The sequence below is a fragment of the Anneissia japonica genome, unplaced genomic scaffold (assembly GCF_011630105.1).
Source record: "Anneissia japonica isolate Jap-2015-1 unplaced genomic scaffold, ASM1163010v1 scaffold1884_len437306_cov177, whole genome shotgun sequence".
Taxonomy (NCBI): Eukaryota; Metazoa; Echinodermata; class Crinoidea; order Comatulida; family Comatulidae; genus Anneissia; species Anneissia japonica.
The window spans coordinates 176,190-195,967 of record NW_022753199.1 but is presented as its reverse complement, the minus strand read 5'-3'; the positions used below and the strand labels follow the sequence as shown (position 1 = coordinate 195,967).

At 34.3% G+C, this 19,778-nt stretch overlaps 2 protein-coding genes across 3 annotated transcripts in view; both read right to left on the bottom strand.

Annotated features, from left to right (window-relative positions):
• The window catches only part of LOC117122737 (tyrosine-protein kinase receptor Tie-1-like), a 9,452-nt gene extending 3,340 nt beyond the window's left edge, over positions 1 to 6,112 (bottom strand). The window contains exons 1-4 of the mRNA XM_033268434.1: positions 5,702 to 6,112; positions 4,487 to 4,744; positions 2,560 to 2,694; positions 1,619 to 1,759 (exon numbers count right to left, since the gene is read on the bottom strand). Of these exons, the coding sequence (XP_033124325.1) occupies positions 1,619 to 1,759; positions 2,560 to 2,694; positions 4,487 to 4,744; positions 5,702 to 5,981 (814 nt within the window). The 5' untranslated portion in view covers positions 5,982 to 6,112. The remainder of the gene's footprint in view (positions 1 to 1,618; positions 1,760 to 2,559; positions 2,695 to 4,486; positions 4,745 to 5,701) is intronic.
• Positions 6,113 to 13,856: 7,744 nt separating this feature from the next.
• LOC117122746 (cholesterol 24-hydroxylase-like) overlaps positions 13,857 to 19,778 on the bottom strand; it is a 17,206-nt gene continuing 11,284 nt past the window's right edge. For both annotated transcript variants that reach the window (XM_033268452.1, XM_033268451.1), the window contains 6 exons: positions 19,641 to 19,713; positions 19,246 to 19,330; positions 18,622 to 18,732; positions 16,498 to 16,598; positions 16,264 to 16,330; positions 13,857 to 15,860 (listed from right to left, as the gene is read on the bottom strand). In XM_033268452.1, the coding sequence (XP_033124343.1) occupies positions 15,720 to 15,860; positions 16,264 to 16,330; positions 16,498 to 16,598; positions 18,622 to 18,732; positions 19,246 to 19,330; positions 19,641 to 19,713 (578 nt within the window). In that variant the 3' untranslated portion in view covers positions 13,857 to 15,719. The remainder of the gene's footprint in view (positions 15,861 to 16,263; positions 16,331 to 16,497; positions 16,599 to 18,621; positions 18,733 to 19,245; positions 19,331 to 19,640; positions 19,714 to 19,778) is intronic.

The window sequence follows — 19,778 nt, the reverse complement described above, 5'->3', positions numbered from 1 at the left end:
GATCCAGGACAAACAAAGAAGCTAACTCAATCAAGGAGTTCTTTCAATAGTCGGATCCAGCATGTTTGGATGCTAGAAGACTGCCTTTGGGATGCGAATGGCATCAGTGGGAGGAACAGAACTGAACTGAACCGATGATATCCTAAACCACCTGGATTCACATACAATGATTTCCAAAGGTTGTGTTAAATATTATTTTTCTTTTTTTTTTACAAAATAAAAAATAAATACTTTTTTTTTGTGTTGTATTGATATTCAACCACCCGGCCTTATATACAATAACATACACAAGATTCAAAAGAGTAATTTTTATTGCATACGATCAAATAGTTTGTTACGTTGTTATTCCCGGCAAAATTTCACTAAAAAAGATCTTTTTTTTTAGAAAAAAAAATGCATATGCATTACTCTATTTATTATAAACAATGGGAAAAATATTGGCATAAATTTCAGTTTTACGCAAAATAATTTTTAAAAAAGAGAGAAATACAGACAATTTCTCATAGGAGATTACTATTTTCTCGACGAATTCTTCGTTACTAGGCAAATTCAGAGGTTGTAGGTCGCCCTCTCTATTGGTTTTGTACTTCGAATCTCGCACACTGCGATTGATCGAGTACGCCTGAGATATATTTTTTCAACAGATTTGAAATAATTCCTATGAAATATTATATTTCACAGGTGTCAATACTAGCAACGGAAAATATCATGTCGGCCGTTTTTATGTGTGATAACAGAACCTAAATCGAGGTAAGGCTAGGCCTAGCCTAGCAGTGTTGGATAGGCTAATGTTTTCGGCGCCTACTATGTTTCTTCGTAGACCTATCGCAAAATCAAACATGAAAAATCCATCCGCATTTATTTTTTGTTAGGAACAAATTTCAGTCTTATTTTACATTTTTTTCATGTTAAGGAATGTCTAAATTCAGTTAAATTAGCAATTTCGTATTACATATTATAAATCTTTATAGGCCTAACATAAATAAAAATTAGAAATCTTGCCGGGAATGGGGCTTTAAGCGAATAAATTCGTCATGCACACATGGGTTAACAATTATTAAATTAATACTTATGTTAGAAATTATTAAAATAGATTTTATAATTCTATGCTCAGGTCGCCAGCGTCATACATAGTGTTCATCATGGTAGGCCTATAGCAGCGCCAGCGGGACACAACGCTCTAGCACTTACGTTTAGTAATAAGCCAATTCATGGTTTGATTTCTGTATGCACGTACCAAGGTCAATCGAAATAAAGCTATGTTTTGTGTATGGTGTTAATTATGTCGACCTTTATGTTGACCTTGATGCGAGCATGCGCGGTCCTAACTATAAATTGTCTTATTAACCTTGTTTCATTTAAGTTTCGTTTGGGTAATTCCGACTAATTTGGGTTATATTAATTTCGTCCAATTCAATTGGATCATCATGGGTAACTCCGTTACGTTTGGATAATTCTGATTGTTTTTATTTTCTTTATTTTTTGTCTTGACACTGGGTTTGAGCGCGCACGGAGCCATTGGAGTGTAATATAGGCTATAAATGGAAGACTATAACTATTTTATTCGGATAATTCTTCAGACTACATTAAATGATTCGTTATAAATAAAGTAAATTACGTTTGCTGCAAGCGAGTCCGTAGTAGCCGGGTGCACAGCTACAGGGCATTGGATCTGGTGGACAAATAAAATGCCCTTGACAATTATTACCAGGACATCTCTTGGTACAACTCCGTCCGTATCTGGTGCCAGACGCACACACTGTAGTTGTAACAAACGCAATATATAATTACTTGTAGAAAAACAGAATAGCAAATGAGGTCCGACTGTCTTGATTTTGCATGCTGCACGCAATCAAACGAAAAACAGAGAACTATTCGTCTATAAAAAAAATTCGAAGAGTTAAAAATGCCCGTATGAAGGTCAAACGACATAACAAACATACACACAATATATAGGTTTATGTCAATTTCCCTACGAAATTGGCTCATTGACGAGCGCCCTCTAGTTCGTGGTATTAGTTTTCCAAAATAGGATTCCGTTTCGAGAAAACCACGACAATCGGACCTTTTACATTTGACCCCTAAATTACTGTACGTGTGATAATTGTCGGCTCTAAATATAATAAAGGTTACTTCATTTAAATCAAATAAAGGTTCGAATTTCTTTAGTACATTTAGACATAAGGTAATAAATGTAATAACTTTTGCCCCTAAAATGTAATATAATAAGGTCCTAAGTATAATAACGTGGGCTCATGTTATAGAAATACATTTTATTCTTATGTCTCTTTCTCTGGGTCAATGTATTATCCTATCGCATTGCCGTTTGTATCGGTAATTAATAAAAATTCATAACGCTTATTCATACTATTTCATGTAAATATACGCATATGATGGGCAAGTGGTGCTATTGTATTATAAATTACAGTAGAACCCTTAAATTGTGCTCCATTACTATGACCCCAAAATAAAGGTTAGCGGTAAATTTGTATTTTCCCTCGATGCCTAGCCAATAATGTGTGCCGTTAATAGGGGTGTCCCAAACGAATACTGTCTTACCTGTATGACAGTTTATGCCAATGTAACCGGCTGGACATATGCACAAACCGGTCACGTGATCACATAGACCGCCATTGTGACATGTAGGACATCTCCCTGCACATTCTGGAGGACCGTATCTAGATACAGGGCAACCTGTAACAATGGATGAAAAGAGTCGTTACCAACTACCGTTAGTATGCCTATACAGACTTGAAAAGAGAACTCCTCCTGAAAAATGAACATTTAAATTATTGAATATGGCCCAAATCCCGGGCGTACCGTGATGATCTGGTAGGAAAAGTGAAATAACACAGCTATTTTTTCGAATAAAATGTAACCTTAAGTGGGACAAACACGTAAACTATATGGTTAAAAGAGGTAATAGTAGGCTATATACCCTGCGTACACTTAAACGGCGGGGTGTCTCTCCTGACGACCTGGTGATAGTCTATACAGGTTCTGTTAGACCAGTGTTGGAATATGCGGTACCGGTATGGAATGGAGGGCTTATTATACGCCATATTAATGCTATCGAGCGCATTCAAAAACGTGCCTGTAGAATCATCTTGGGTAAGGGGTATACCACATATGCAAATGCTCTCGCTACATTGCACCTTGATAGACTAAGTCACAGGCGTCGAGACCTTTGCTTTTCCTTTGCTACGTCTATTATAAACCCCTCTTCGAATTTGTTTTCATTATTGCCTGTTAGAGGAAATGTTGTCCATAAATATAATACTCGTTCTGCTAACAAGCTCCGTAACATTGTTTGTAAAACGTCGCGCCACAGGAGCAGTCCTTTACCGTATTTGGTGAATCTTATTAATGACTATGATCTTGAGCGTTGAACTGTGCTCCTTTCACCTTTTGGTGTCTTGTTTCCGTGATGGATTCGAGTTTTTTTTTCATTTATTAACGAATTTTTTTTCACTTTGTAATCATGAAATGTAATTCAACTCTTAATGCGTACGCATTAATGAGCTGCCATATTTTATGAAATTGTTGTTGTTTTGTGGTTTTTGAATAAAGAAATACCGAGAATATATATGTAAGATAAAGTGTCAGGCTGAGACTTTACTCCTCCGTATTAGACATAGATAATAATAATAATAATAATAATAATAATAATAATAATAATAATAATAATAATAATAATAATAATATGATAATGATCATAATCATGATGATGACGCCGACGATGATGATGATAATGACTATGACGTTGATGATGATGATAATGATAAACAATAATAATTTTGGACACGCTTTGACTTAGAGAGTGTTTAGATATCGGACTCAAACACAAACACGTCACATAGGTAATGGACAGCAATGTCGTAACCAGCTGTTGGGAGAGTGCCACACAATTTTCCTAATGGACCCACAAAGAATGGGTCCACGTTTTAAAAAAATGAGTCCAAATTGTCCATTTATGTCATATTTTTGTGTGGAATGGGTCAACTTTTAAGAAAATGGGTCCACAGTATTGTATTTACGCGTAAATTGGGTCCACCCTGATATTGTCCCATACTGTTTAAAACTCCTGGCTACGGCATTGATGGACAACAATGGACCTTACCAATATCTTTAATATAGGGTACATTGGACCACTTATGACTCTTCAAAAAATGCATATGGTAATTAATTCTCCTAAAGGCCAACTCAGACAGCGTCAGCCGACGCAGCCCGACCCGATTTATCGTCGGGGACAGTCTTAAGCCGTCGTGAGAAATATTAAACACGTTGTGGATCTGTGTGAGTTGAACGCAGACGCGATGGTGTGCGTCGGGGGCAGTCGCGTAGTAAAATATTAAACGTGTTTAATATTTCTCACGACGGCTTAAGACTGTCCCCGACGATAAATCGGGTCGGGCTGCGTCGGCCAACGCTGTCTGAGTTGGCCTATAGCCAACATATTTTTTTCAATTTATTTATTTTTTGTTACCTCGTACTTTAACATGCCAGACCATGATTTCACCTGTTCCCTTGCCATAACTTAGTTTATAGATTCCTGAATCCTCCACTCTAGCATTGGTAATATAAACCGAACTATTATGCCAACCATTCATCCAATTACCATTGTGTTGCCAACGCACCTTATCCCGGGAATTTTCGCAACATGTTGGCAAATCCACTGATAGATGGATTTCTTCCCCCATGCTCACAGTAAGACTTCGATCATAAAAAGAATTGCCTGTAATTGCTAATTAAGAAAAAAGTTTAAATACACAAAATAAAAAATGTTTTATAGAGAATAATTCAACGTCAATAAACATTCGATCTCATACAGTGCTGGCGCAGGGGACAGGTATTTCGTAGCAAATGTCCGGCTTACAAACAGCAACCCGTGGTAGCGCAATGCCGTTATTATAATAGCAAGTAAGAGACAATATTTACAGAGAGCAAATTATTTTCACTCACTATACCAGCAAAAAAAGGTCAAAATAGACAATATTGGTTTAAATACGAAGCAACACATGCAGTATTCCATTCTGAGGATTCAGTGAAAAACTCTGGTTTTATGTTTATTGCTCAAAAAGTGTCAAAATACAAATTTGAATGATTTTTTTTTCTAATTTTGAGACTACTGTAGTAGACGTTTTGATACAATTATAAAAAGGTTATACCTTAACCTAAATGGGAATGAATATGTTTAGATGTGACCATTTGGCACATTCAGAAAGTGTCCCGTTTCCTTAATGGGGGTGTAACAATAGAGTTAGCCGTAGTGTCAAACTATAGGCCTACCTGTCGTTTCAAGGAAAAGTATCACCATAAAAGGAGTGTCCCCTACATGGAGGGGTTACTGTAGTTTAGATACAATACCGGTATTACTGTGATTAAAAAATAAGTATATAGTATAAATGAACCTTTACACTAAACCCAGCCACTTTGATATTGGTGGTAAGGTGCTACAAAAACGTACACAAAACACATTTGCTGGTGGGATTGATCAGTTTAATTAACACACCAGATAGGTTCATAAAGCCGCAAATCCTCATCAAATATAAGTATGAAGTGGTTATGAGCGGCGCGGGCAAATTAATTCGTAAATTACATCATAGCCCAGGATCGAATCACCGGATCAGGAGGTTAACATAATCAAAGATAATATTCAATGAAAACCCACAAAACAAATGTAATGATAGTAAGCTCTTACTGTTATGCAAGGCAATTACAGCTGAGGCTTTTGCTTCGTAAAGTTGACCATTTATTGAAGCTTGTACTCGCCCGTAAATACCACTTAACGCTGGGTGTCCATTATCCCCACTTCCAATTGGTAGGCCTATCGTTATTGTGTAAGTTAGTCCATCGTTTGATGTACAGCTTGTATTAAACGGTGTAAAAACGGAGTCATTATAGGACGCGTGACACCCTTTTACTTCTTGAGCAACAGAATCATTTACTCCTTCAAGTGGAGAGGAAACACCAAACCACATCTCGCTGGTGCCTGCATTTATTTGTGGCACATAACTGATTGTGAAGACAATAGGCTGTAGGCGATAATCTGGATGTTCAGTAATTGATATCGTTAAATCTAGAATTTCTGTAGAAAAAAAAATAGCTTTGATTCATTCAAAAGATGGAACGATTATTGTTGAAAAAAAGAAATTTTGAAAAGGACGGAATACATCGGAGAGTTATTTTATGAATAGAAGGATGCTTCGCCATGTTCCTCAGACACATTGGAAAGGCCCAATATTCTAAAGCCTTCGTACGGACTGAAATGAGGAAGATGAAAAGGAACAAGGCAGCTGAACCACATGGAATAGTTATAGAGATGGTGAATGCCTTAGAGGTATAGGGTGTAGAAAAGCAAGCAGAAATCATCAACAAGGTACGATGATGGAGCATATCTGGATTCTTGGAAAAGCCCATCTTCATTGCCCTTCCGAAGAAAACTGGCGCTGTGGACTGTTAACAACATAGACCAATCAGTCTTAAGAGCCATGTTACAAAGATCATCCTGATAATTTTACTACTGCATGATAAGAGCAAAGAGCAGGATAGCACCTGAGATCGGAATAGAGCCGTTTCGTTTTCTGAAAGATGCTGGTAGCAGGAATGCCATGTTTGTATTACGATGCACAACTAAGAGATTTTTTACGTGTTTTACCAATCGCACATCATTCAAATACACTTGGAAACAAAATCACAGAAGATGCCAGAGGTGATATAAATCAAGAGAAGGATCGTATTTGCACAATCAGCATTCTCGAAAACCGAAAAGCGTCTTACAGAATGGCAGAGTAAGTATGTGGACCAAGATACATCTCCGAACTGTTACGTTTACCCTGTGTTAGTGTATGTAAGTAAAGCTTGGTCAATATAATCAGACTTCAGAAAGTGCTTTGGAGATAGTGAGTTATGGTTTTTATGCAAAATGATGAGGATTCCATGGACAGCTAAAATGAGAAATAAAGAGGTGTTAGAAAAAGCTGCACTTATCAAGAAGCTGCGGGATAAGAATAATAATAAGCATAGTATAATGTCGTATTACATTACAATAAACGCCGCGGTGCGTTTGTTGTTGAGAAGGTAAATACGGGGCCGTTTAGTCGAGGGAGGCGTTTATTTATTTATTTTTGGTGTAAAAATGGACACGTATATACACTCAAATAAACGCTCCTTAACTTCACTGCAATGTTGAATTACAACAAATAATTACGATCAAAATTTAAAATGTGTTTGTGTGTGATCATAAAGACTTATTGATCTCAACCAGGTAAGAAAAGAATGTAGTTCTACTGTAGTAGAAATGTGTTGAGAATAATGTTGCTTCCATTAGATTTGTTTACAGTCATTTAGTGGGTGGGTGGATAGGGTGGTTATTCGAGGAAAAATAAATGCCTTGTTAAAGCCATGGTATTAACTAACCATCTTGGAGTATATGGGTCTTATTTATTCTATTAAAAACATTTTAAGAAGGTTCCTCCATTCAGAAGAGAACATTTTTAATCCAATTTTACTTTTTACTTTGAACTACTATTAAGAGATACCAAGGGATCACGAAAGTTTTATAATATGTTTTTGTACTCTCTCACTGATAAGCATCAGAATACATCTGACTTAAATGGGTTAGTAATCTTGATATAAATATTGAGGAGGGAGAATGGAAAACTATGAACAAATTACCGTTTACATGTTCTACTGCATACAGATGGTTTCAGTTCAGATTAGACCAAAGGATTTTGGGCACCAATCTTTTTCTATTCAAAATTGGCAGAGCAGATAATCCTTTATGTACCTTCTGTCATGAACGTGAAGAAACCCTATTACATATTTTTGTTCAATGCAAAGTTATACATAACATATGGATTAAACTAATAGATACCTTAAAAACAAAAATGTAATATATATTTAATTTTAGACCAACGTATGTGTCTTTTTGAAATTTCGAATATAAGTATGACAGGCATCAATACTATCTTGTTAATTTTTAGATTTTGTATTTATCGCGCAAAAATGCAAAAATATATTCCATATTTTGTAACATTTTTAAAAGAAGTTAAAACATATTATAACTATTAAAGATACATTTTTGTTAGCAACAACAACTTCGATAATGTTTTAAGAAAATTGGGTTGCTTTGAAAAACTCTTTTATGACTCTACCTAATTATATTGTTATATGTAGCCAGATTATTGATTAATTATTATTAATTATGAATACAGAAATGTTATCTTTTATTATAATTTATATGATGTTGTTGCATTGAGGAAATAAATAAAAAAAATAAAACAACTTACCATCTTGCGCTGATGTTGATACGACATACAGTAGTAAAAGTACAATATTAAAGTACATCTCGTCGAGCTAACGTATTTAAGCTTTATATTTCGACATTCGCATGAATAGTCTGTTCTCTGCAGGTTTGTAGTGAACAACAGCGTGACATGATGATGGTAGTATGCGTATTCAAAAATTCGAATGTTCAGGCGCGTTTTGTTTTCTACGCCTACGCAGACAGTCATGCATAAATTAATTTTAAACCCAGGCCAGAATTTGACCAATCACAAAAAAGAAAAAGAAAAAACTGTAAGAAGCGCAATTGGGAGTTCCTATTTTTCGTGCAAAAACTTACGCAGCGTCAGTTACGTTAATCGTGCAATCAGTGCAGACAAATAGTATAAATAGAGCTTCCAGTATTACTCTTTGATGTAGACCATAGAGGTAGTATAACAAGCTTAAAGTTGACAATCGAAATAATATATAATCAAAGCTACTGTTGAACCTCGTTTATATATATATATATATATATATATACATACATATATATATATATATATATATATAATTATATATATAAAGTGAAGTTCAACAGTAGCTTTGATTAGACATATTTATTACATTTACTAAACAAACAAACAAACAAAAAATAGCATTTAAAAAAAGATAAGTCTAATAGTGTATATCCCTCTCCATGGGTGCTTGATGCATAGTTTTTCGAGACTGGGCTGCAGATGATGATGATGAAATACCAGTATACTTTAACAGAGTTCAAACAAATCGGTCGGTCTTGATTTCCCAACAATTCAATTCTTTACTCAACATTGGTTTGCCACAGTTCATCTGCTTCATTTATACTTAGCAAGCTTCCGAGATACTTCCTATCATTCATCACCACGATAAATCTTTGCTCATCAAGAGTTTTCCTGGAAAAAAAGGACAAGAGCTATGAAAAAAAAATGTACTGCATGTTTGTTTGTAACATTGTTATTGTAAATTATTATTATTATTATTAATTCTACTTAAATAATTCTAGTATACATCATATTAAGACTTCACTGCTGTACATGAAAAAGAAATTAAATTTTCATAACATTTTATCTTATTTATTTGAATACCCAATCAAAATTATAGAAATACCCAATCAAAATTATAGATTAAATTTTTTTTTTCAAAATTATATATCATAATATATTTTACTAATTAAATAATAACAGGTTATTTTTATTATTACCACTATCCACAACATTCTCATTATGATAATCTATACTATTATAAATAATTAAATTAAAATGTAATTAATGTAAAGAAAATGTATAATTAGACAAAAATATGATAACTCTTAAAAATAAGATTTTAAAAATTTGATAATCTCTACATTTAATTAAATTAAAATAATAACAGATTAAAATTGTCACCACTAAAATAAAACTGGTTGAATGTACACAGTGTATAATGGGATTTTCTTATTTATTTGAATACCCAATCAAAATTATAGAAATACCCAATCAAAATTATAGATTAAATTTTTTTTTTCAAAATTATATATCATAATATATTTTAATAATTAAATAATAACAGGTTATTTTTATTATTACCACTATCCACAACATTCTCATTATGATAATCTATACTATTATAAATAATTAAATTAAAATGTAATTAATGTAAAGAAAATGTATAATTAGACAAAAATATGATAACTCTGAAAAATAAGATTTTAAAAATGTGATAATCTCTACATTTAATTAAATTAAAATAATAACAGATTAAAATTGTCACCACTAATATAAAACTGGTTGAATGTACACAGTGTATAATGGGATTGATAGATGCTGCAAATTTATATAATTTAGGAAGATTAAAATGTTATTTTAGCAGATTTTAAGGAAGCGGTTTGCAATGAATAACTGATATCTGTGTCGTAAATTAGTCGGAATTTTGAAATTCAAATTGGCCGCCATTTATGATCTATCGGTATATCACCATTGGACTGTTTGAAATTGAAAACATAACGTTGACTATAAAATCATCATCATTGACCTGATCTAATGGCACAGTTATGGTTTGTTATTACTGTGAAAATGGCAGCCATTTAAAAAAATTCAAGATGGCCGGCATTAATGACCCTTGAGAATATTACCATTGGACAGGTTTTGTACATAGCAGCCATTTTATTTTAAAATTTCGAAATGGGCGCCAAGACTATCTCAGAGGAAATGGACCCTGCATTGTTTGAATCAGCATACCCAAAATATACAGAAAAAGCAATAAAATCGCTTTGGACAAACCTATCTCGCGAAAGGACACTCTAAAACCTTCAATGTAGGCCCAGCACCGGCTGGTGATGTTGAACGACGTTGGCGGCATTGTGAAAAATCCAACGATACGGCACGGCCATACGAAGGCTAGCCGAAAGTCATTTGAATAGATAATAATATTATACAGTAAAGTAAAATTCCTACTGTACTTTTTTTTTCAATTGTATTTTGTATAAAATAAACAAATAAATTAATGTAAATAGACCATTGTCCTGTACTGTTTATTTGTAAATAGTAAACACATTTACATTGCCAACACAAAAATAATAACACCACTAGCAAAAACACTATCAATAATAACAAAAGGTATAACAATATCAACAATAGCACTAACATTATTAGCAAACAGTAACAATAAAAGAAGGATAAAAAAAAGAATATTACAGTGATTGCAAAAGGCGAATCATTTATATATATATATATATATATATATATATATATATATATATATATCAGGGGCGTAGCGGAGGGGTATTAAGGTATTAGTCTAATACCCTCAGAATTTCAAATGTATTTATGATCTCCCTGTTTCTACAAAATAACGAAAATGCGACATTTAGTATTATTATGCAGATATTAAATTTCAATTGACCTAGTTGGCGTCCCATAGAAAGGGTATTAAGAATGACGTTTCTAATATCTTATTATATATTGTCACTATCAATAGACTCTCTAAACACTAAGCATCTAAACTCTAAGCATCTCTATATAACGCATACATAAAAACAGAACAGCAATAAAATATTGTAATTAAAATAATAATGCCAGTTAACAATTTACAGTGAACAAAATCTATACCTATGTCAAAGTTATTTAATATTGATAAAGGCACATAGTGATTAGCTTAGTAGCAATATGTTTATCACACTGTTGTAAAACAAGACAATGAAATCATGAACAATTAATCTAAAAATCTAGTGGACCCCAATTTTTTTCGCGGAGCCCCTGCGGACCCATGTGATTTGGCGGGATGCCAATCAATTCGAGCGGATGTCACTTCTAGCGGATGTCAGTTCGAGCGGATGCCAGTTCGAGCGAATGCATTTAGTCCGAACTACAACAAGGGCGAATTTAACGTCGCCCTATGTGTGTATTTGTTTGTTTTAAATGCAAAAAATGCCCTGTGCACTAATTTCTGAAATGTTTTTGGTACTTTTTGATAATTATTCCATGTTTGAATTACAGGCTTGGCAAATCCGACTAAAAGATGGCCGCTAGAAAGCACTTAGGCCCTATATTTTTAAAACTATAGAATTTCGCACGTAGAATTCACGGTTTTTGTCTCCAGTTAGTTGAATTATATAGTGTTAATTATAACAGTATTTGTAGATTTACGATTTAGGCCTATATTTGTAAATGGGAGTAACTGTAATTCATTTTTATTCCCCATAGAAATTTAAATTATTTTTACGTAGGCCCTATATGGTATCAAAATGTGCACAAATCATTGGTATTGTAGTGTGACACAGGGGCGGATCCATTGTAGGGGGCACGGGGAGGCACGTGCCCCCCTCGTCTTGGCACTAAATTTTAAAAAATATCAATGCATATTAACGTTATCTACTACTCACTTTTCTATTCTGAAACTGTTGTGCCCACCCTGCCGTTTAAAAAAAATCTGGAATCCTCCAGCCCCTGTGACAAGACTATCAACAGCACAGTAATAGACATCATACCAATTTTCTCCACTATTCAACCATTCGTCTATATAGTTTAAAACCAACTTTTTTTTAAAACTTAGCATGTAGAAAGTATAACCATGACTAAACATTATTTTTAGGTATGTTTAATTTTAAACAATTTTTTTTTCTTTATATAATACTTTAGTTTTACCATATATCAATTATTGTAATATCTCCTGGGCTACTACTATTGACAAATTTCTTTACCTATCCTGAAGTAACAAATATTCATAATATTTTCAAATTGCAAAAACTTTCTTTTTGGACTTGTGCAAGTTCATCCCACATATAACATACAGAATCTTTATTTTACAAATTTAATATTCTTAATGTTTTTGATTTGTATAAGCTGCAAACTTATAACATTATGTATCGTTTTAAAAATAATACACTACCTAAATACACTGTTTCATTATTTCCCAAACAATCAGATATACATAATTATAAAACCAGATTTTCTAAAAGTATTGTTTTGTTTGAAAAATATACATCTCTTTATCGAAAAAATGCAATCTTCTGCAATGGTCCTAAATTGTGGAACTCTTTACCTGTTACGTTAAAAAATATCCCCAATCTTTCTTCCTTTAAAACCAAAATTAAAAAATTTCTGGTCTCAGTATATGGCAGGTAAGCCTCTTGTTAAGCCTCTTGTTATATTATTTGTTATATTATCATCTTACTGTAATTATTGACTTATTTAGACCTTAAACGTAAAAGTGAAATTGGACGATATACTTTTTGTCCTCCTTGGCTCGGTTTAATTTGAGAAAATATAGTACGCGTCTCTACGTCAAAATTTTAGAGTTCAGTGTAGGCTGTGAAAGAATATTCTTAACCTTTTGATTGCAAAGAGTTGTGCAACAAAACCATCAATGATGATGAATTATAGTACTTTTTCAAGGCTTTGATGTGCTAAAGTGAGTGAACAGGATTTGCTTCGCCCCCAGGATCCCCACCCGGAGATTCTGAGCGGCCTCTGGTTCCACTAATTTGTGCTCCTACTTGGTACCGTCGCCACCGCCATCATCCCATTAGGGGCATCGTCGCCCCTACACATCTGTGGGAAATGGCGGCACTACTACATGCTCTTTTGTGATGATTTTAAACAAGGAATAGCACCGTAGATAAGCAAGAACTTCACAAAAATACGAACTAAACGTGTCATCTGAAAGTAAATGGGCCTTGATTCTCATATTATCGGTAAAAGCTTCGGTTGTAAACACAAGTGACATCGCTGTCTCTTATACACATCTAGATGTGTATAAGAGACAGGTTTAAGGGAAAGCATTGTCCAGAGACCGTCCATAGCCCACCCGATGGGGAAAACTTTTTGGTAGTAGATGTCCCCCGTCAACAATTTGAAGGGGCAACTACGCAGTGCAACTGTTGCAGTAAAAAAGAAAACTTTAGCGATTGACAGTGTAGTGATTGTATGGAGACCAAACTGCGATACATCCACGTTTGAAGAATAGTATTGTAACGTTTTTCCACCGAGTCCGTCTTGAAAATATATCAAGAAATGTATTACACGAAAACAACACCTACAAAATGATAGCTATGAACTACAATATGTGACATCAACTATAGTCATGTAAATTTTATTTTATCAAAAACATTTTACATTCATTCATTGTAATTACAACGACCTTTTTCGAACCATTTTCGTCTACTCACCGCAACCCTTCTCGGACCTCTTTGTTTCGAGTCCTCACCTCCCTTCCAATCAAATTTCACCCATAATTATTGACTATAATTCCCCAGACTCGTCCATTTTTATATGGGGGACCATCTTCGTAACAGAATTACAATTACCCCGTACTCTCCTCAATCCCATCCCCCATGTCATTGAATGTGTTCAGTTGATTGTTTCGATAAACTTGTCTCAACAAAATGCATTACCAAGAAACAAATGTTGTACTTTGTTGTATGCGGCATTAGTACAATGATTTCTTGCATATTTGAATGTAACTTTAGCATACAAAAAAATATTACAATAAATGTAAAATAGCAAAATATAAGAGAAATAAAACACTAAGTTAATCTACACAAGTCTACAAGCATGCATTTAAAAACCGACTAATCTTAATTCAAATATCCTGCAAGTTTTATTGTCTTTCCATCTAAGACACAGGCAGCCTCTTCTAATGTTTAGGTTGATATTTTCAACGATCGTTCAATAAATATAGTAACGACAAAGAAACACTATACTAAGCTAAAGGATTGTATTTTTTTTTTTTTTTTTTTTTTGGCATTTTGATTATGTACATCGAACTCTAACTTTTAACCTAGATGTTAAGACTGAAAGTATGTTCTTTAATCAATTAGAATAATTAGCCCGCAAACCGAGGAAAATGGATTTTGCATTTTCACGAACACACAAACTTTCAGTGGGTTTTCAGAAGACGCGCGTGATCGGTTAGGAAAGACATAGTTGGGAAGGTTGCATGTAAAGATAAGATTGATTAACTTACCTGTGCATAGTGGTACCCTTCTTGCCCCTATTTTAATTTCGTTTGTTTTAATGCGCAATTGACATACCTTGTATTAATGGGGCTGTAGACATTTTAAAATCTATCTAATTGATTGTTAAAACATTCTTTGCATCTATCATAGAATAGTTGTGAAAAAGCTAAAAATGACACTTCCGTGATACTGTAGTTTTGTGGCGTTTTAATAATAATAATAATAATAATAATAATGATAGTGTAGTTTTATATAGCGCACATATCCATCTAATGTTGCTCAAGGCGCTTGATGTGTGGACTAGGAACTCGATCAATGACTTTCTTCGCCCCTAAGGGTCCCTTTGTGTCTGTGCTACTCGGTAACCCGGTGCAACCAACACTCATCGTCCACCACTGTGGTGTCTGTTCCAGTACACCGGGGTATCCCCCCACTCGTTTCGAAGGATGTACTGGGTTATTTATACTGCACACGAGCCATTGTATACACTGGGCCTACTTATCCGAGAAGATTTGTTCTACCACCAGAACCACAGGCCAGCGTGCCGTTCGAACCAGAGCCGATATTATGGCTATAGCTTGCGGCGCCCCTGCTAACCGCTCGGCCATTCGACTCGCAAAAGTTTTTGTTCTAGTTTGTTCTGGTAGGCCTACCGTACGTTTTTGCTAAACTCTAGTTTGGTGATAGACACATGACTATCATCTATTTCCCGTCAGATTGATGTTTGTTAACAATTAATACTTTAGCAGTAGTTTTGAATTAACATTATTAGCATAGAGCCTTTATCATGTATTTCTGGCATTTATCATCTTATACCGTAGGTCTGCTGCGATATTTATTGCAAAAAAAATGTGCATTTTTGTCGGTTTGTACAAAACAAAAAGAATATTTAAGATTTAAAAAAAAATCAAACATAAACATACTTTGATTAAACAAACTTATGGTATTGTGGCATTATATACAGTATGATTAAATGCTCAGTTTATTCGCGAAGAGTCAGTGTTACGATGCATCCGTCGCGTGGACGTATGGTGCCTCCTACTGTTGCAACATCGAAGGTTTGTTTCTCCAGGCGTATATTGAAAGTTTCCATCATTCTAGCCATCAATAAACGAGCTTCAATCTTTTATAGGGAAAAGAAGAAAAGGAATGTTCAGCGTCAACGCCATTGAATCTCTAAATTAAACTTACCGATTTATAGACCGACCGACAGTGGCGTATCTGCAGAGGTGCACCCACCTTCCCACCCTCACCAACAAAATCACAACATCCTCTGTCGGCTCTCTCCACTGAAAAGTTTCGAGACCAAGTATTACGTTCAAGTAGTTAAAAATCACCTCCTATCTCATTGCTTTTTGCCAGCTAGAGACCCCTCACGTAATTATCGAGCCCTCTCATTTCACCAGTTTTACCATTAGTTATCCCCCTCCCATCAGCCACCCCACCCCCCACATTTAAAACTCCGCACGCCACTGCCGAACGAAATTTATACATCAATTAAATTATTTAAACAACAGACAACTTACGAGAGCAAATTCTTTTCCAATGCAAGTTCGGAGACCAGCTGAAAACGGAAAGTACTGATAGTTGAAGCTGAAATGTAAAAAAAAAGAAAAAAATGAACAAAAAACTATTTGGATTATATAATGTGTTGTAATTTGCCTAAAGATTTTGAGTTCTACAGTGTTACAGTGAAATTAATTTGTATAACGATTCTACTAATTTTAGTTTATTCCTTTACACAAGGCAATTGAGATTACTTGGCACTTTCGGTACAGCTTGGGTCCGCCCACCTCTCAGGATAAAAATTCAGTGGATCCTTATAAAACCGTTCGAGTTTGGATAGATGCGCATGGGGACACTGTGAAATAAAACAAAGAGGATTTAAGATTATTAAACACTCTCAGACAGTCTATAGACACGTGCAACATTAGTGCTATATCAAAATCGTGACGTCAGACACGTTAAACGAATGCAAGGAACTCAGATTCTACCTGGCTCTTGCATCACCAACATGCCTTTAAATTAAGCTTGAAGCAAAGATTTATGATTATTTAAAAAACGTAATATCTATACCCTATATTGAATTTTGATTTAGAAAAGAAACAATAGTGAGCCAAGAAGGGAGGAAATGAAAAAGCAACATTGGGAATATGTTGTTGTTAAGAGTTAGGGTGAGACATAAGACTTACGGTACCTTTCGCAACAACAGTTGGATGTGTGTGGGCTAACAAAAGTTTATTATATTTATTGCTGTGTACGTGTATGTATATATTGCAATAATATGCATACAATATTTGTATAAATGTGTTTGTGTACATATATAATATGGGTTTGCTGCGTAGCACAGTAAACACAATATAAACAAATAGATAAATAATAATAATAGAGCTCGAATTAGAACAAGATGTTAATCGTATCAAGCATAGCCCTTCAACGGAATGTTACCTTAATCAGTTGTATGGAAAAAAATGTCTGGCGGGATTTGAACCCGCAACCTTTCGCTATCAAGGTGAGTATCATACCCATTCGACCACAGAGACTTGAGTATAAGTTGCAGCAGCGTTTGCAACATCGTATTATGTTTTGAGCACGTGTTAAGTATTTATGTACGAAAAAAAAATTCGAAATCCGGGAAGCAAGGTTTAACGTTATTATAACGTATCATTCGTTTGTGAATGTTATTATTATATATTATTAATAAAAAACCTCGAAGAAACCATCTCGAAAAGAAGCACATGGGCTTTTCAAGATAGCATGGGCTTCTTTTCGGGATAGTACATTAAATACACTGTATATGAATTTCAAAGAAACAAAACACGCTCGGTTTACACAATAGTTTAGAGGCCTCTATGATACAGATTGATGTTTCAGTGGCCATATTTATTGTTTTATAGTAGTATTTCCCAAAATTTACAGCATTCATTTTGAAAAGAAACCACCCTCTTGACATTACAAAAATAGCCTAAAAAATAAGCCCATCTAAAAAAACAAAAAGCCCATCCAAAGTTAAAAAACAAAAAGAAAGAAGTAGCCCATGGCTTCTATTCGAGGTTTAACAGTATTCATCCATATTAGCATAATATATAATTATCAAATATAGACCTATATTAAAATTCTTAATATTTTGGAATTTTTTTCCAATTTTAAACATTTAAAAAATGTTTTAGGCTTTTCTAATCACTCACTTCAAGATTTATTGGTATTTTAACTGTTGTGGTTTGCAGAATGAAAACCTGTAAGCCCTTTTACTTTTTTTTATTTTTCATCAATATTTTTATAGGCGATTTAAGTCTTACGTATTGTCTTTGCCTCTGTGGTGTTTAGTAAATTTTTGTATGTTGAAAATATTTATTCTTTTAATAAAAATAATCAATTTACAAATTGTGAAGATTCGTCCCGAGTCAAATGCTCTCGTGTTGTTAGGTGTCTATTGGTTTCACAAATATAAACCAATATATAGATTTAACAACACCTTAACGGATCTAACCACTGCCGTGGTTCAGCAGATGATAATTGTTTCAGTTTTAAAATCATGCCAGCAGTCATATCAACTCAAGATCACGGAGGCCCTCTACATCTATTGGGGAAAACCTAATTTAAATAAGCAGCTGGCACATTTCAATATTACCTCAACTATTTAGTAGCCTCATTTATTCTGCTTTCCCATTGATCTAAACTGAATCACTGAATCACCTTACCTTTTCATTATCCCTTTGCTCTATATAAGCTTAATGTGCAGTAGTTGTGATTGCACTCGATAATGATGGTTGAGCCATTGAAACATGTCGTGGTGTAAATTGATTATTTTTATTAAATTCATTGCTGCACTTGTATTATTTATTCTTTTATATTATATAACATGAAATTGTTAGCTGGGTTACCTGTATAAATGTTCCTTTTGGACATGTGTAACCATTTAGCGTTACTTCACAGGATGTAATTCTGATGGCACTGTTCACAGGCGGGTGGAGTCGTAGAGCTTCTTTAAAGACCTATACAAGTAATTGTTATAAAAATATTGTTTACTAGGATACGGTGAAACCTCGAATTGAAGCCCAGTGGGTTTAATCTCGAGATGAAGCCCATCTTGAATTGAAGCCCCCTCTTTAGTTTGCAAAATTAGCCTCGAAAAGAAGTCCCTCTCTTTACTTTGCAAAAGTAGTCTAGAAAAGAAACATCTTGTAAAGAAGCCCATCCAAAGTTCGCAAACAAAAAAAAAAAAACAAAAAAAAAAAAAAAGAAGCCAAGGGCCTCAATTCGAGGTTCTACGGTATACGGTATATAATGTTGCTCTCTCGTGGTATATACACACCGCCAGTTTTTAGTTTAACATTTTAAAAGAATGTTTATTTGAGCCTATTTAAATATTGGCTTGCCAAAAAATATAACGTCAGGTCCTAAGATAACCATTTTCAATACGACCATATGAAAATATCAAGTGTAACATTACTAAAATATACACTTCGGATAAAGAAGATACTGAAAACGTTGTTCCCAATACTAACCATTGATAAATATTTGAGTTTTAATAAATCTTGGTATTCAATATTCTCCTTTCTGCCAATTACATTGTCAATTTCATTTTGAACCCTGTAATGTAATTAACGTACAACACGTTACTAAATTATCCTTGATCAAAATGAGTAACTGCTGAAGCAACAGCTGCTGCAGCAGCAGCAAATCTGTTTGTTACAATAGTAAAGCACGACAGCTGCAGCAGAAAAACCGTTAAGGATGCATAGCGATATCCTGTCACGGTTGCAGACGCAGAGCAGCTGCAGTAACATCACCAAATCCGTCCAACGACTGCAGTAGCAAATACATTTGAAAATGATGTACTGTTCACAAATAGGCTTACGTTTTAAATTATCCGATCAATTAAACACAACCAATCACATACTTTGCCTGAACATCCGGGTGTGTTCCGAGCAACAATACAGTGAACGATAGAAGGCCTGCTGTTGTTTCGTTACCTGTAAAGACATGAATAGGAAAAATGACAATGTTTAATTATATTATCGTTTATACAATATATATA